General features: G+C 65.0%; 1 protein-coding gene across 3 annotated transcripts; it reads left to right on the top strand.

The window, feature by feature from the left end:
* The first annotated feature begins 224 nt into the window (after positions 1-224).
* Positions 225-15,662, top strand: LOC148590363 (WD repeat domain phosphoinositide-interacting protein 4-like). Of its 3 annotated transcripts, none has more exons than XM_088539121.1 (11): positions 225-281; positions 779-853; positions 2,519-2,623; positions 4,183-4,279; positions 5,803-5,897; positions 6,574-6,653; positions 7,668-7,672; positions 9,289-9,486; positions 12,392-12,493; positions 14,883-15,025; positions 15,553-15,662. In XM_088539121.1, the coding sequence occupies exons 1-11, from the start codon at positions 233-235 to the stop codon at positions 15,660-15,662; spliced, it is 1,059 nt and encodes a 352-aa protein (XP_088395247.1). In that variant the 5' UTR covers positions 225-232. The 3 variants fall into 3 exon arrangements, with proteins under 3 accessions (XP_088395247.1, XP_088395248.1, XP_088395246.1); XM_088539122.1 differs by having other exon boundaries at positions 7,668-7,699; positions 9,307-9,486; XM_088539120.1 differs by lacking the exon at positions 7,668-7,672 and having other exon boundaries at positions 6,574-6,691.
* Positions 15,663-16,178: the final 516 nt, after the last annotated feature.

Genomic DNA, 16,178 nt, shown 5'->3' with positions numbered 1-16,178 from the left:
CGCGGGGGGACCGGGGACATCGGGGGGGGTTTGGGGACATCGGGGGGGACCGGGGACATCGGGGGGGGTTTGGGGACATCCGGGGGGTTTGGGGACATCGGGGGGGATTTGGGGACATCGGGGGGGGGGGGGTTGGGGACATCCGGGGGATTTGGGGACATCGGGGGGGATTTGGGGACATCCGGGGGGCTCTCGGTGGCGCGGTGACGCCCCCGTGTCCCCCCAGGCCGCCATGTCGCAGTCCCGGGGCGTCAACAGCATCCGGTTCAACCAGGACTACAGTGAGAGCCGGGGGGGGGACACGGGGACCCCTTGGGGACAGCGGGACCTGCTGGGACATTGGGACCCGTTGGGGACATTGGGACCCGCTGGGGACACCCCTGGGGACACTGGGACCCCCCTGGGGATATTGGGGACACTGGGACCCACTTGGAGACACTGGGACCCTCCTGGGAACACTGGGACCCACCTGGGGACATTGGGACACGCTTGGGGACACCAGGACCCCCTGGGGACACCAGCACACCCCCCCTTGGGGACCCCCCAGGGGACACTGGGACCCACTGGGGACACGGGGACGCCCTTGGGGACACCAGGACCCCCTGGGGACACCAGACCCCCCATTGGGGACCCCTCTGGGGGCACTGGGACCCACTGGGGACACTGGGACACTCTTGGGGACATTGGGGACACTGGGAGGCCCTTGGGGACACCGGGACCCGCTGGGGACACCGGGACCCCCTTGGGGACATTGGGGACATTGGGGACACCCCCCCAGGTCTCTTCTGCTGCGCGATGGATTCCGGCGTCCGGATCTTCAACGTGGAGCCGCTCATGGAAAAGGGCCGGCTGGGTGAGCCGGAGCGCGGACATTCCGGAGCGGGGACATTCCGGAGCGGGGACATTCCGGAGCGGGGACGTTCCGGAGCTTGGGGACGTTCCGGGACAACGGGGACATTCCGGGATAACGGGGGCATTCCGGAGCTTGGGGACATTCCGGAGCTTGGGGACGTTCCGGGACAACAGGGACATTCCGGGACAACGGGGACATTCCGGGACAACGGGGACATTCCCGGACACCTGGGGACATTCCCGGAGCTTAGGGACATTCCCGGACACCTGGGCCCCTTCCCAAACCCCAGGGACATTCCCAGAGCCCGGGGACATTCCCGGACACCGGGGTCCCCATTCCCAGTCCCCATTCCCGGTCCCCATTCCGAGTCCCCATTCCCGGCTCCCAGACCCCATTCCCAGACCCCATTCCCGCTCCCCATTCGCACTCCCCATTCCCGGTTCCCAGAGCCCGGACACCTGGGCCCCTTCCCGGACCCCGGGGACATTCCTGGACACTGGGGGCCCTTCCCAGATTTCAGGGTCCTTTCCCGGACGCCGGGGCCCCTTCCCAGACACCTGGGCCCATTCCCGCCCCCAGACCCCATTCCCGGTCTTCATTCCTGGTTTCCAGACCCCATTCCCGCCCTGTTGACCCCATTCCTGGTCCCTATTCCCGGTCTCGGTCTCCATTCCCAGACCCCATTCCTGGTCCCCATTCCCGGTCCCCATTTCTGGCTTCCAGGCCCCATTCCTGGTTCCCATTGCCAAACCCTATTCCCGCTCCCAGTCCCCATTCCCAGTCCCCATTCCTGGTCCCCATTCCCGGTCCCCAGGCCCCATTCCTGGTTCCCATTCCCAGTTCCCATTCCGGTTCCCCAACCCCATTCCCGGTCCCCATTCCCGCTCCCTGAGCCCATTCCTGGTCCTCATTCCCGGTCCCCATTCCCGCTCCCCGACCCGATTCCCATTCCCTGACCCCATTCCCGGGGTCATTCCCGGTTTTCCAGACGCGGAGCAGGTCGGCAGCGTCGCCCTGGCCAAGCTCCTCCATCCCATTCCCGGTCCCCATTCCCGCTCCCTGACCCCATTCCCGGTCCCCATCCCCATTCCCGGTCCCCATTCCCATTCCCGCCGTCATTCCCGGTTTTCCAGACGCGGAGCAGGTCGGCAGCGTCGCCCTGGCCAAGCTCCTCCATCCCATTCCGAGTCCCCATTCCCAGCTCCCCATCCCCATTCCCAGCTCCCTGACCCCATTCCCGGTCCCCATCCCCATTCCCGGTCCCCATTCCCGGTCCCCATTCCCATTCCCGCCGTCATTCCCGGTTTTCCAGACGCGGAGCAGGTCGGCAGCGTCGCCCTGGCCGAGCTCCTCCATCCCATTCCCAGTCCCCATTCCCGGTCCCCATTCCCATTCCCGGGGTCATTCCCGGTTTTCCAGACGCGGAGCAGGTCGGCAGCGTTGCCCTGGCCGGTCCCCATTCCCGGTCCCCATTCCCGGTCCCCATTCCCAGCTGTTAACCGCATTCCCGGTCCCCATTCCCGGGGTCATTCCCGGTTTTCCAGACGCGGAGCAGGTCGGCAGCGTCGCTCTGGCCGAGTTCCTCCATCCCATTCCGACTCCCCATTCCCGGTCCCCATTCCCGGTCCCCATCCCCATTCCCGGTCCCCATTCCCGGTTTTCCAGACGCGGAGCAGGTCGGCAGCGTCGCCCTGGCCGAGCTCCTCCATCGCTCCAACCTGCTGGCCCTGGTGGGGGGCGGAGCCCGGCCCCGCTTCCCGGAGCACCAAGGTGCGGGATACGGGATACGGGATACGGATACGGGAGACGGGGATACGGGATACGGGATACGGATATGGGGATATCCCGGGATATCCTGGGATACGGGGATATCTGGGAATACGGGATACGGGATATCCCGGGATATCCTGGGATACGGGATATGGGATACGGGGATATCCCGGAATACGGGAGACGGGGATATCCCGGGATATGGGAGACGGGAGATGGGATACGGGAGACGAGGACATCCCGGGATACGGGGGCATCCTGAGATATGGAGACACGGGATACGGGAGACGGGAGACGGGATATGGGATACGGGATAGGGGAGACGGAATACGGGATACAGGATATAGGAGACGGGGACATCCCGGGATACGGGATACGGGGACATCCTGGGATATGGGATACAGGGACATCCCGGGGTATGGGATACGGGATATGAGACACGGGATACGGGGACAGCCGGGATACGGGGACATCCTGGGATATGGGGACATTCCGGGATACGGGGATATCCTGGGACACGGGGACATCGGGGACATCCTGGGACACGGGGACAGCCAGGATACAGGGACAACCGGGATACGGGGATATCCCGGGATATGGGGACAGCCTGGGATACGGGGGGACACGGGGACATCCTGGGATACAGGGACAGCCGGGATGTGGGATACAGGGATATCCCGGGATACGGGGACATCCTGGGTCACGGTGGTGCCGGTGTCGCAGTGTTGCTGTCACGGTGTCGCCGTTGCGGTGTTGTGGTGCTATGGTGATGCTGTCGCGGTGACGGTGGCGCTGTCGCGGTGTTGGTGACGCTGTCGTGGTGACGCTGTTGCGGTGACGGTGATGCTGTCGCGGTGTTGGTGACGCCGTCGCGGTGTTGGTGACGCTGTTGCGGTGTTGGTGTCGCGGTGACGCTGTCGCGGTGACGCTGTTGTGGTGTCGCTGTCGCGGTGTTGGTGTCGCGGTGACGCCGTCGCGGTGACGGTGACGCTGTCGCAGTGTTGGTGTCGCGGTGACGCTGTTGCGGTGACGGTGATGCTGTCGCGGTGTTGGTGACGCCGTCGCGGTGTTGGTGACGTTGTTGCGGTGTTGGTGTCGCGGTGACGCCGTCGCGGTGATGCTGTTGTGGTGTCGCTGTCGCGGTGTTGGTGTCACGGTGACGCCGTCGCGGTGATGGTGACGCTGTTGCGGTGTTGGTGACGCTGTTGCGGTGACGCTGTCGTGGTGACGGTGATGCTGTCGTGGTGTTGGTGACGCCGTCGCGGTGTTGATGACATCGTCGCGGTGACGGTGACGCTGTTGCGGTGTTGGTGACGCTGTCACGGTGTTGGTATCATGGTGACACTGTCGCGGTGATGGTGACGCTGTCATGGTGACATTGACCCTGTCACGGTGATGCTGTCACGGTGTCATGGTGTCGCGGTGACGCCGTCGCGGTGTTGGTGACGCTGTCGCGGTGTTGGTGTCGTGGTGACGCCATCACGGTCTTGGTGACGTCACGGTGTCGGTGACGTTGTCACGGTGACGCCGTCGCGGTGACGTTCCCGCTGTTGTTGCAGTGCTGATCTGGGATGATTCCCGCTCCGGCCGCGACCGCCTGGTCCTGGAATTCTCCTTCCCGCAGCCCGTCCTGGCCGTGAGGATGCGGCACGACAAGTGAGCCGGGAATGCGGGAATGTGGGAATGTGGGAATACGGGAATCTGGGAATGTGGGAATACGGGAATCTGGGAATGTGGGAATCTGGGAATACGGGAATGCGGGAATGTGGGAATGTGGGAATACGGGAATCTGGGAATGTGGGAATACGGGAATCTGGGAATGTGGGAATCTGGGAATACGGGAATGCGGGAATGTGGGAATGGGGCCGGGAATCTGGGAATGTGGGAATCTGGGAATACGGGAATACAGGAATGTGGGAATACGGGAATACGGGAATGTGGGAATCTGGGAATGCGGGAATGTGGGAATACGGGAATGCGGGAATGTGGGAATACGGGAATACGGGAATCTGGGAATGGGCCTGGGAATCTGGGAATGCGGGAATCTGGGAATGTGGGAATCTGGGAATCCGGGAACCCGGGAATCTGGGAATCCAGGAATGGGCCTGGGAATCCAGGAACGGAGCTGGGAGTCTGGGAATACGGGAATACGGGAATCTGGGAATACAGGAATCTGGGAATGAGGAGCCGGGAATCTGGGAATAGGGCTGGGAATCCGGGAACGGGGCCGGGAGTCTGGGAACAGGACTGGGAATCTGGGAAGGGGGAGCCAGGAATCTGGGAATGGGCCTGGGAATCCAGGAATGGGGCCAGGAATCTGGGAGTGGGAATCTGGGAATACAGGAATACGGGAACCTGGGAATCCGGGAATGGGACCGGGAATACGGGAATGTGAGAATACAGGAATCTGGGAATCCGGGAATCTGGGAACAGGAATGGGGTTGGGAATCTGGGAACAGGGCCAGGAGTCCGGGGACAGGACTGGGAATCTGGGAATGGGGAGCCGGGAATCTGGGAGTGGGAATCCGGGAATACAGGAATCCAGGAATACGGGAATCTGGGAATACGGGAATGGGGCTGGGAATCTGGGAACGGGGATCCAGGAACGGGGACCCAGGAATCTGGGAATGGGGCCGGGAATCCGGGAAAGAGGGGTCTGGAATCCGGGGAAGGGGTCTGGATTGTGGGAAAGGGGCCGGGAATCTCGGAAGATGGACGGGAGTCTGGGAACAGGACTGGGAATCCGGGAAAGGGCCCAGGAATCTGGGAAAGGGCCCAGGAATCTGGGAAAGGGCCCAGGAATCCGGGAAGGGGCCCAGGAATCCGGGAAGGGGCCCAGGAATCCGGGAAAGGGCCCAGGAATCCGGGAAGGGGCCCAGGAATCCGGGAAGGGGCCCAGGAATCCGGGAAGGGGCCCAGGAATCCGGGAAGGGCCCAGGAATCCGGAAAAGGGCCCAGGAATCTGGGAAAGGGGCCAGGAATCTGGGAAAGGGCCCAGGAATCCGGGAAGGGGCCCAGGAATCCGGGAAGGGGCCCAGGAATCCGGGAAAGGGCCCAGGAATCCGGGAAAGGGGCCAGGAATCCGGGAAAGGGCCCAGGAATCCGGGAAGGGGCCCCGGCGTCCGGGCGCTCCGAGGTGTCCCGGCGTTCCCGGTATCCGGCGCTCGTCCCGTTCCCAGGCTCGTGGCCGTGCTCCGCTCCCGCGTTTACGTCTTCTCCTTCCCGGAAAACCCCACGAAGCTGCTGGAATTCGACACGGGCGACAACCCCCAGGGTGCGGGAAGGGACCGGGAATGCGGGAATGGGGATGGGAATGCGGGAATGGGGATGGGAATGCGGGAATGGGGCCGGGAATGCGGGAATGGGGCTGGGAGTCCGGGAATGGGGCCGGGAATGTGGGAATGGGGCTGGGAGTCCGGGAATGGGGCTGGGAATGCGGGAATGGGGATGGGAATGTGGGAATGGGGCTGGGAATGTGGGAATGGGGCTGGGAATCCGGGAATGGGGCCGGGAATCCGGGAATGGGGCCCAGGTGTCTGGGAAGGGGCCTCAGATTCCGGGAAGGGCCCAGGAATCCAGGAAGGGGCCCCGGCGTCCGGGAAGGGACCGGGAATGCGGGAATGGGGCCCTGGTGTCCAGGAAGGGGCCCCGGAATCTGGGAAAGAGCCCTGGTGTCCGGGCGGTTCCGTGTCTGGGAAGGGGCCCAGGCGTCCGGGTGGTTCCGTGTCCGGAATGGGGCCCAGGCGTCCGGGTGGTTCCGTATCCGGGAAGGGGCCCAGGCGTCTGGGAATGGGCCCAGGCGTCCGGGCGGCTCCGTGTCCGGAATGGGGCCCCGGCGTCCGGGCGGCTCCGTGTCCGGAATGGGGCCCAGGCGTCCGGGCGGCTCCGTGTCCGGGAAGGGCCCAGGCGTCCGGGCGGCTCCGTATCCGGATCCGGCTCCGCTCCCGCAGGGCTCCTCGATCTCTGTCCCAGCCGGGAGCAGCAGCTCCTGGTTTTCCCGGGACACAAGTGCGGGAGCCTCCAGCTGGCGGTGAGCGGGAATGGGGGGACACGGGGGACATTGGGGACGTTGGGGACATTGGGGGGACGTTGGGGACACAGGGGGGACATTGGGGACATTGGGGACACCGGGGAGGTGTTGAGGAGACAAGGGAGCACTGGGGACACGAGGGGACATTGGGGACATTGGGGACCCAGGGGGGACATTGGGGACATTGGGGGAACATGGGGGACACTGGGGACATGAGGGACATGGGGGGACATGGAGGACACTAGGGGACATTGGGGACACGGGGGATGGGGGGACATTGGGGACACGGGGGGGACGTTGGGAGAACACGGGGGACAGTGGGGACATCGGGGACACAGGGGACACAGGGGGGGCGTTGGGGACACCAGGGGACACTGGGGGACATTGGGGACATTGGGGACATCAGGGACACTGGGGGACATTGGGGACACCAGGGGGACGTTGGGGACACGGGGGGACAGTGAGGACATGGGGGGACACTGGGGACATTGGGGACACCAGGGGCACATTGGGGACACTGGGGACGTTGGGGACACGGGGGGAACGTTGGGGACGTTGGGGACACTGGGGGATGTCGGGGGGATGTTGGGGACACTGGGGGACAGTGAGGACATGGGGGGACACTGGGGACATTGGGGACATCGGGGACACTGGGGGGGTGCTGAGGAGACAAGGGGACACTGGAGGGATATTGGGGACACAGGGGGGATGTTGGGGACACTGGGGGACATTGGGGACACCAGGGGGACATTGGGGACACTGGGGACACCAGGGGACACTGGGGGTACACTGGGGACACAGGGGGACAGGGGGGCACATTGGGGACACTGGGGGGATGTTGGGGACACTGCGGGGGTGCTGAGGACACGGGAGTCCCCAATATCCCCAGTGTCCCCGATGTCCCCAGTGTGTCCCCGATGTCCCCAGTGTGTCCCCAACGTCCCCATTGTCCCCATTCCCCCCATTGTCCCCCATGTCCCCCCATGTCCCCCCATTGTCCCCATGTCCCCCCAGGACCTGTCCGTCCCCTCCGGTGCCACCTCCTGTCTCCGCTGTCACCGCTCCCCATTGTCCCCAATGTCCCCAATGTCCCCAACGTCCCCAACGTCCCCAACGTCCCCAATGTCCCCCATTGTCTCCATTGTCCCCCATGTCCCCCATGTCCCCATTGTCCCCATTGTCCCAAATGCCCCCATTGTCCCCAATGTCCCCAACGTCCCCAATGTCCCCCAATATCCCCATTCCCCCCAATGTCCCCAACGTCCCCGTTGTCCCCATTCCCCCCAATGTCCCCCATGTCCCTCCATTGTCCCCAATTGTCCCCATGTCCCCCCTGTCCGTCCCCATGTCCCCCCTGTCCGTCCCCTCCGGTGCCACGTCCTGTCTCCGCTGTCACCGCTCCCCATTGTCCCCATTGTCCCCAATGTCCCCATTGTCCCCAACGTCCCCAACGTCCCCAACGTCCCCAACGTCCCCAATGTCCCCAATGTCCCCCCATTAGTCCCCATGTCCCCCCAGGACCTGTCCGTCCCCTCCGGTGCCACGTCCTGTCTCCGCTGTCACCGCTCCCCATTGTCCCCAATGTCCCCATTGTCCCCATTGTCCCCAATGTCCCCATTGTCCCCAACGTCCCCAACGTCCCCAATGTCCCCCATGTCCCCCCATTGTCCCCATGTCCCCCCAGGATCTCTCTGTCCCCTCCGGTGCCACCTCCTGTCTCTGCTGTCACCGCTCCCCAATGTCCCCATTGTCCCCAATGTCCCCAATGTCCCCATTGTCCCCAATGCCCCCATTGTCCCCAATGTCCCCAATGTCCCCATTGTCCCCAACGTCCCCAATGTCCCCCATTGTCCCAGTGTCCCCAATGTCCCCAACGTCCCCAACGTCCCCCATGTCCCCATTGTCCCCAATGTCCCCATGTCCCCCCAATGTCCCCATGTCCCCCCATTGTCCCCAGGACCTCTCCGTCCCCTCCGGTGCCACGTCCTGTCTCCGCTGTCACCGCTCCCCATTGTCCCCAATGTCCCCGTTGTCCCCATTCCCCCCATTGTCCCCCATGTCCCCCATGTCCCCCATGTCCCCAATGTCCCCATTGTCCCCAATGTCCCCCATTCCCCCCATGTCCCCCCATTGTCTCCATTGTCCCCAATGTCCCCATGTCCCCCCATTGTCCCCAGGACCTGTCCGTCCCCTCCGGTGCCACGTCCTGTCTCCGCTGTCACCGCTCCCCATTGTCCCCAATGTCCCCGTTGTCCCCATTCCCCCCATGTCCCCGTTGTCCCCATTCCCCCCAATGTCCCCAATGTCCCCATGTCCCCCCAATGTCCCCCCATTGTCCCCATGTCCCCCCAGGATCTCTCCGTCCCCTCCGGTGCCACGTCCTGTCTCCGCTGTCACCGCTCCCCAATGTCCCCAATGTCCCCATTGTCCCGAACGTCCCCATTGTCCCCAATGTCCCCCATTCCCCCCATGTCCCCCCATTGTCCCCGTTGTCCCCAACGCCCCCATTGTCCCCATGTCCCCCCATTCCCCCCATTGTCCCCAATGTCCCCAACGTCCCCATTGTCCCCATTGTCCCCAATGTCCCCGTTGTCCCCATTGTCCCCATGTCCCAATTGTCCCCATGTCCCCCCAGGACCTCTCCGTCCCCTCCGGTGCCACCTCCTGTCTCCGCTGTCACCGCTCCCCCGGTGGCCGTGGCCGCCCTGAGCCCCGGGGGGACCCTGGTGGCCTCGGCCTCCCTGCGGGGGACCCTGATCCGGGTGTTCTGCACCCGGCGCCGGGCGCTGGCCCTGGAGCTGCGCAGGGGGTCGGACCCGGCCGCGCTGCACTGGTGAGTGTGACGTCATCGATGACATCACCATGACGTCATCATCAATGGGGGACATGGGGGTCACGGCCCCTGATCCGGGTGTTCTGCACCCGGCGCCGGGCGCTGGCCCTGGAGCTGCGCAGGGGGTCCGACCCGGCCGCGCTGCACTGGTGAGTGTGACGTCATCGGTGACGTCAGCAATGACATCATCACGATTGGGGGACACGGGGGATATGCGACATGTGGGGACATGGGGGACATGGGGGTCACGGGACCCAGGGGGACGTCCAGGCTGGGGCTCCGACCCGGCCGCGCTGCACTGGTGGGTGTGACGTCATCAATGACATCACCAATGACATCATCACGATTGGGGGACGTGGGGGATATGCGACATGTGGGGACATGGGGGACATGGGGGTCACGGGACCCAGGGGGACGTCCAGGCTGGGGGTCGGACCCGGCCGCGCTGCCCTGGTGAGTGTGACGTCATCGATGACATCACCAATGACATCATCATCAATTGGGGGACACGGGGGATATGCGACATGTGGGGACATGGGGGGACATGGGTGTTAATGGGACCCAGGGGGACGTCAGGGCCGGGGCTCGGACCTGGCTGCGCTGCACTGGTGGGTGTGACGTCATCGGTGATGTCATCAATGACGTCATCACGATTGGGGGATGTGGGGGATATGCAACATGTGGGGACATGGGGGACATGGGGGTCACGGGACCCAGGGGGACATCAGGACCAGGGCTCGGACCCGGCCACGCTGCACTGGTGAGTGTGATGTCATCAATGATGTCATCATGACGTCATCGTCCATGGGGGACATGGGGGTCACGGCCCCTGATCCGGGTGTTCTGCACCCGGCGCCGGGCGCTGGCCCTGGAGCTGCGGAGGGGGTCGGACCCAGCCGCGCTGCACTGGTGAGTGTGACGTCATCGGTGATGTCATCAATGACGTCATCACGATTGGGGGATGTGGGGGATATGCAACATGTGGGGACATGGGGGACATGGGGGTCACGGGACCCAGGGGGACATCAGGACCAGGGCTCGGACCCGGCCGCGCTGCACTGGTGGGTGTGACGTCATCGGTGACGTCATCAATGACGTCATCACGATTGGGGGATGTGGGGGATATGCGACATGAGGGGACACGGGGGGACATGGGGGACATGGGGGTTAATGGGACCCGGGGGGACGTCAGGGCCGGGGGTCGGACCCGGCCACGCTGCACTGGTGAGTGTGACGTCATCGATGATGTCATCATGACGTCATCGTCAATGGGGGACATGGGGGTCACGGCCCCTGATCCGGGTGTTCTGCACCCGGCGCCGGGCGCTGGCCCTGGAGCTGCGGAGAGGATCCGACCCGGCGGCCCTGCACTGGTGAGTGTGACGTCATCGGTGACGTCAGCAATGACGTCATCACGATTGGGGGACACGGGGGATGTGCGACATGTGGGGACATGGGGGACATGGGGGACATGGGGGACATGGGGGTTAATGGGACCCAGGGGGACGTCCAGGCTGGGGGTCTGACCCGGCCGCGCTGCACTGGTGAGTGTGACGTCATCGATGACATCAGCAATGACATCATCACGATTGGCGGACACGGGGGATGTGCGACATGGGGGGACATGGGGGTTAATGGGACCCAGGGGGCATCAGGACCAGGGCTCGGACCCGGCCGCGCTGCACTGGTGAGTGTGACGTCATCGATGATGTCATCATGATGTCATCGTCAATGGGGGACATGGAGGGACATGGGGGGACATGGGGGGATATGGGGACACGGGGGGACATGGGGGTCGCGGGACCCAGGGTGACGTCAGGACCCCGGCCGCGCTGCACTGGTGAGTGTGTGACGTCATCGGTGACGTCATCAGTGACGTCATCACGAATGGGGGACATGAGGGATATGGAGGGACATGGGGGGACATGGGGGGGTCACGGGACCCAGGGTGACGTCATGGGCAGGGGTGGGGGGGGGGGGGACGGGCATGGCCGCACTGCATTGGCCAATGCATGTGACATCATCATGATGTCATCACCACCACGGTGATGTCACGGGGCGGGACGCAGCCGCGCTCCATTGCTCAGCGCGCGTGATGTCATCATGGGGAGGGAGTGACGTCATGGGGGGGGGGGTGGATGCAGCCGCGCCCCCATTGGCCGGTGCGTGTGACCTCACTGTGACATCATCGCGGTGCTGGTGACATCACGGTGATGATGTCATTTGCGGGGGGGGGGGGCGCTGTGCTATGGCTCCGACCTGGCCACGCCCCCCCCCCCGTGACGTCATCGCGGGGGTGGTGACGTCATGGTGATGATGTCATTTTCGGGGGGGGGGCGCTGTGCTGTGGCTCTGACCCGGCCACGCCCCCATTGGTCAGTGTGTGTGACGTCATCACGGTGCTGGTGACGTCACAGTGATGATGTCATTATGGGGGGGGCTGTGCTGTGGCTCCGACCCGGCCGCACCCCCATGTGACATCATCGCGGGGGTGGTGACGTCATCGCGGGGGTGGTGACGTCATGGTGATGATGTCATTTGCGGGGGGGGGGGGGGCTGTGCCGTGGCTCTGACCCGGCCGCGCCCCCATTGGTCAGTGTGTGTGACGTCATCGCGGGGGCGGTGACGTCACGGTGATGATGTCATGGGGGGGGCGCTGTGCTGTGGCTCCGACCTGGCCACGCCCCCCCCATGTGACGTCATCGCGGGGGTGGTGACGTCATCGCGGGGGTGGTGACGTCATCACGAGGGTGGTGACGTCACGCTGATGATGTCATATGTGGGGTGGGGGTGGGGGGGCGCTGTGCTGTGGCTCCGGCCCGGCCGCGCCCCCATTGGCCGGTGCGTGTGACGTCATGGCGGCGGCGGTGACGTCACGCTGATGATGTCACCGGGGGCGGGGCAGCCTGGCGTTCAGCGCCGACGCCGCCTTCCTGTGCGCGGCCAGTGACAAAGGGACCGTCCACGTGTTCGCCCTGCGCGACCCCCGGCTCAACCGGCGCTCCGCGTGGGTGACAATGGGGACAATGGGGGGACAATGGGGACAATGGGGGACATTGGGGACAATGGGGGCGTTGGGGACATGGGGACAATGGGGGACATTGGGGACAATGGGGGTGTTGGGGACAACGGGGACAACGGGGACAACGGGGACAATGGGGACAATGGGGGATGTTGGGGACAATGGGGACAACGGGGACAATAGGGACAATGGGGACAATGGGGGGACATTGGGGACAATGGGGACAACGGGGGACATTGGGGACAATGGGGACATTGGGGACAACGGGGACATTGGGGACAATGGGGACATGGGGGACAATGGGGGACAATGGGGACATTGGGGACAATGGGGACAATGAGGGCATTGGGGGCATTGGGGACATTGGGGACAACGGGGACAATGGGGACATGGGGGACAATGGGGACGTTGGGGACGTTGGGGACAACAGGGACAATGGGGACACTGGGGACATTGGGGACAATGGGGGACAATGGGGACACTGGGGACGTGGGGACATGGGCATTGGGGACATGGGGACATGGAGGGACAATGGGGACATGGGGGGACGTGGGGACATGGGCATTGGGGACATTGGGGACATAGGGGACATGGGAGCATTGGGGGGACACAGCAGGACATGGGAGATGGGGACATCGGGGGACATTGGGGACACGGGGGGGCTTGTGGGATGCGGGGGGACATGGGGACATTGGGGGACATGGGACGTGATGGGACACAGGGGACACGGGGGGACATTGGGGACGTTGGGATGGGGACATGGGGACATTGGGATATGGGGACATGTGGGGACATGAGGGGACACGGGGCCATCGCTGGGGGGTGGCGCCACCTTTTGGGGTGTCCCTGGGTTGGGGGGGGCGTTGGGGACACCCGGGGGGTGTTGGGGACATGGGGGGGTTGGGGACATGGGGGGGGTTGGGGACATGGGGGGGTTGTTGGGGACATGGGGGGGGTGTTGGGGACATGGGGGGGTTGGGGACATGGGGGGTGTTGGGGACATGGGGGGGGTGTTGGGGACATGGGGGGGGTTGGGGACATGGGGGGGGTTGGGGACACAGAGGGGTTGGGGACATGGGGGGGGTTGGGGACACCGGTGACACAGGTGTCCCCAGCCTGGTGTGCGTGGGTGCCATGTCGGTGTCACGGGGGGGTGACACCCGTGTCCCCATGTCCCCGTGTCCCAGGCTGGGGTGTCATTGTCACGTGGGGGTGTCAGTGTCACACAGGGGGTGGTGACACCGGTGTCAGTGTCACATGGGGGGTGGTGACACCAGGGGGGTGGTGACACCGATGTCCCTTGTCCCCATGTCCCCAGGGGGTTGTCATTGTCACACAAGGGGTGTCATTGTCACACGGGGGTGGTGACACTCGTGTCATTGTCCCCAGGCTGGCCCGGGTCGGGGCCGTCCCCCCCTCCCTCGTCCCCTCCGCCCCCTCCCTCTGGTCCCTGGTGTCACCGGGAGGTGTCGCTGTCACACAGTGTCATTGTCACACACAGGGGGGTGGTGACACCGGTGTCATTGTCACACAGGGGTGGTGACACTCCTGTCCCTTGTCCCCAGGCTGGCCCGGGTCGGGGCCGTCCCCCCCTCCCTCGTCCCCTCCGCCCCCTCCCTTTGGTCCCTGGTGTCACACGGGGGGTGTCATTGTCACACAGGGGGTGGTGACACCGGGTGTCATTGTCACCGGGAGGTGTCATTGTCACACACAGGGGGGTGGTGACACCGGGTGTTGGTGTCATTGTCACACAGGGGGTGGTGACACCGGGTGTCATTGTCACCGGGAGGTGTCAGTGTCACACAGGGGGGTGTCACAGGGTGTCATTGTCACACGGGGGTGGTGACACCGGGTGTTGGTGTCATTGTCACACATGGGGTGGTGACACTCCTGTCCCTTGTCCCCAGGCTGGCCCGGGTCGGGGCCGTCCCCCCCTCCCTCGTCCCCTACGTCGCCTCCCTTTGGTCCTTGGTGTCACACGGGGGTGTCACAGGGTGTCAGTGTCACCGGGAGGTGTCGCTGTCACACGGGGGGGTGGTGACACCAGGGGGTGGTGACATTGATGTCCCTTGTCCCCAGGCTGGCCCGGGTCGGCGCGGTTCCCCCCTCCCTCGTCCCCTACGTCGCCTCCCTTTGGTCCCTGGTGTCACCGGGAGGTGTCGCTGTCACACGGGGGTGGTGACACCGGGTCTCATTGTCACACACGGGGGTGGTGACACCGGGTGTTGGTGTCATTGTCACACAGGGGGTGGTGACACCGGTGTCATTGTCACCGGGAGGTGTCAGTGTCACACAGGGGGTGTCACACGGTGTCATTGTCACACAGGGGGTGGTGACACCAGGGGGTGGTGACACTCCTGTCCCTTGTCCCCAGGCTGGCCCGGGTGGGCGCGGTTCCCCCCTCCCTCGTCCCCTACGTCGCCTCCCTTTGGTCCCTGGCCAGTTTCGCTGTCGCCCCCCCCGGGGCCGTGTGCGGCTTCGCCCCTCCCCCCGCGCGGGGACCCGGGGCCGTCGTGGGTGAGAGGGGGGAGGGGCGGGGGGGGGACGGGGGGGGACATTGGGGACAAGGGGGGGACATGGGGGGGGACACGGGGGGACAAGGGGGGACATTGGGGACAAGGGGGGGGACACGGGGGGGACATTGGGGACACCGGGGGACACGGGGGGGGGGAACACGGGGGGACATTGGGGGGCCACGGGGGGGGGTGAGGGGGGACATTGGAGACAAGGGGGGACATGGGGGGGGGACATGGGGACATTGGGGACACAGGGACGGAGGGACATGGGGGGACATTGGGGACACGGGGGGGGACATGGGGATGGGGGGGGCGGGGACATAGGGGGAGACGGGGACACGGGGGAGTGGCAGTGTCACCGCGGGGGTGATGGTGGCACGGGGTGACGGTGACACTATGGGGACACGGGGGGGGGTGACAGTGACATTGTGGGGACATGGGGGTGATGGTGGCACCCTGGGGACACAGGTGGTGACGGTGACGTTGTCCCCATTGTCCCCATTGTCCCCGTTGTCCCGCTGTCCCCAGCCGCGTGTCCCGACGGCTCCTTCCACAAACACGTCTTCACCCCCGACGGCTCCTGTCACCGCGCGGCCTTCGACGCCTTCCTGGAGCTCTGCGACGACGACGACTTCTGAGGGGGACGGGGACAACCCCAGTGACGGTGACAACCCCCCAGGGTGACGGTGACAACCCCGGGAACGGTGACAACCCCGGGGGGGACGGTGACAACCCTAGGGACGGTGACAACCCTGGGTGACACCTCCGGGTGACGGTGACAACCCCAGGTGACAGTGACAACCCCCTCCCCCCCCCTCCCAGGGGGACGGTGACAACCCCGAGGACGGTGACAACCCCCCAGGGTGACAGTGACATCCCCCGGGTGACAGCAACATTCCCCCAGGGACAGTGACACATGGGGTGATGGTGACAACCCCCCCCCCCCCCCCCCAAGGGTGACGGTGACACCCCCCCAGTGATGGTGACAACCCCAGGTGACACCTCTGGGTGACGGTGACATCCCCCAGGGGGACAGTAACACCTGGGGTGATGGTGACAGTGACAGCCCCGGGTGACGGTGACAACCTTGGGTGATGATGACACCTCCGCCCGGGTGACGGTGACAACCCCCCCCCCCCCCAGGGTGACACATC

Source organism: Tinamus guttatus, unplaced genomic scaffold (assembly GCF_059628265.1).
Source record: "Tinamus guttatus ecotype Peru unplaced genomic scaffold, ASM5962826v1 Tinamus_guttatus_pri_ptg001407l, whole genome shotgun sequence".
Lineage (NCBI taxonomy): Eukaryota > Metazoa > Chordata > Aves > Tinamiformes > Tinamidae > Tinamus > Tinamus guttatus.
This window is presented reverse-complemented; position numbering and strand designations above follow the sequence as displayed.

Excerpts from the sequence above, each read along its gene's own strand:
- LOC148590363 (XM_088539120.1), top strand. The coding sequence starts at position 233 with ATGTCGCAGTCCCGGGGCGTCAACAGCATCCGGTTCAACCAGGACTAC. Across the intron at positions 4,280-5,802 it reads GTGAGGATGCGGCACGACAA|GCTCGTGGCCGTGCTCCGCT; the intron begins GTGAGCCGGGAA and ends TCCCGTTCCCAG. Across the intron at positions 9,487-12,391 it reads GACCCGGCCGCGCTGCACTG|CCTGGCGTTCAGCGCCGACG; the intron begins GTGAGTGTGACG and ends GGGGCGGGGCAG.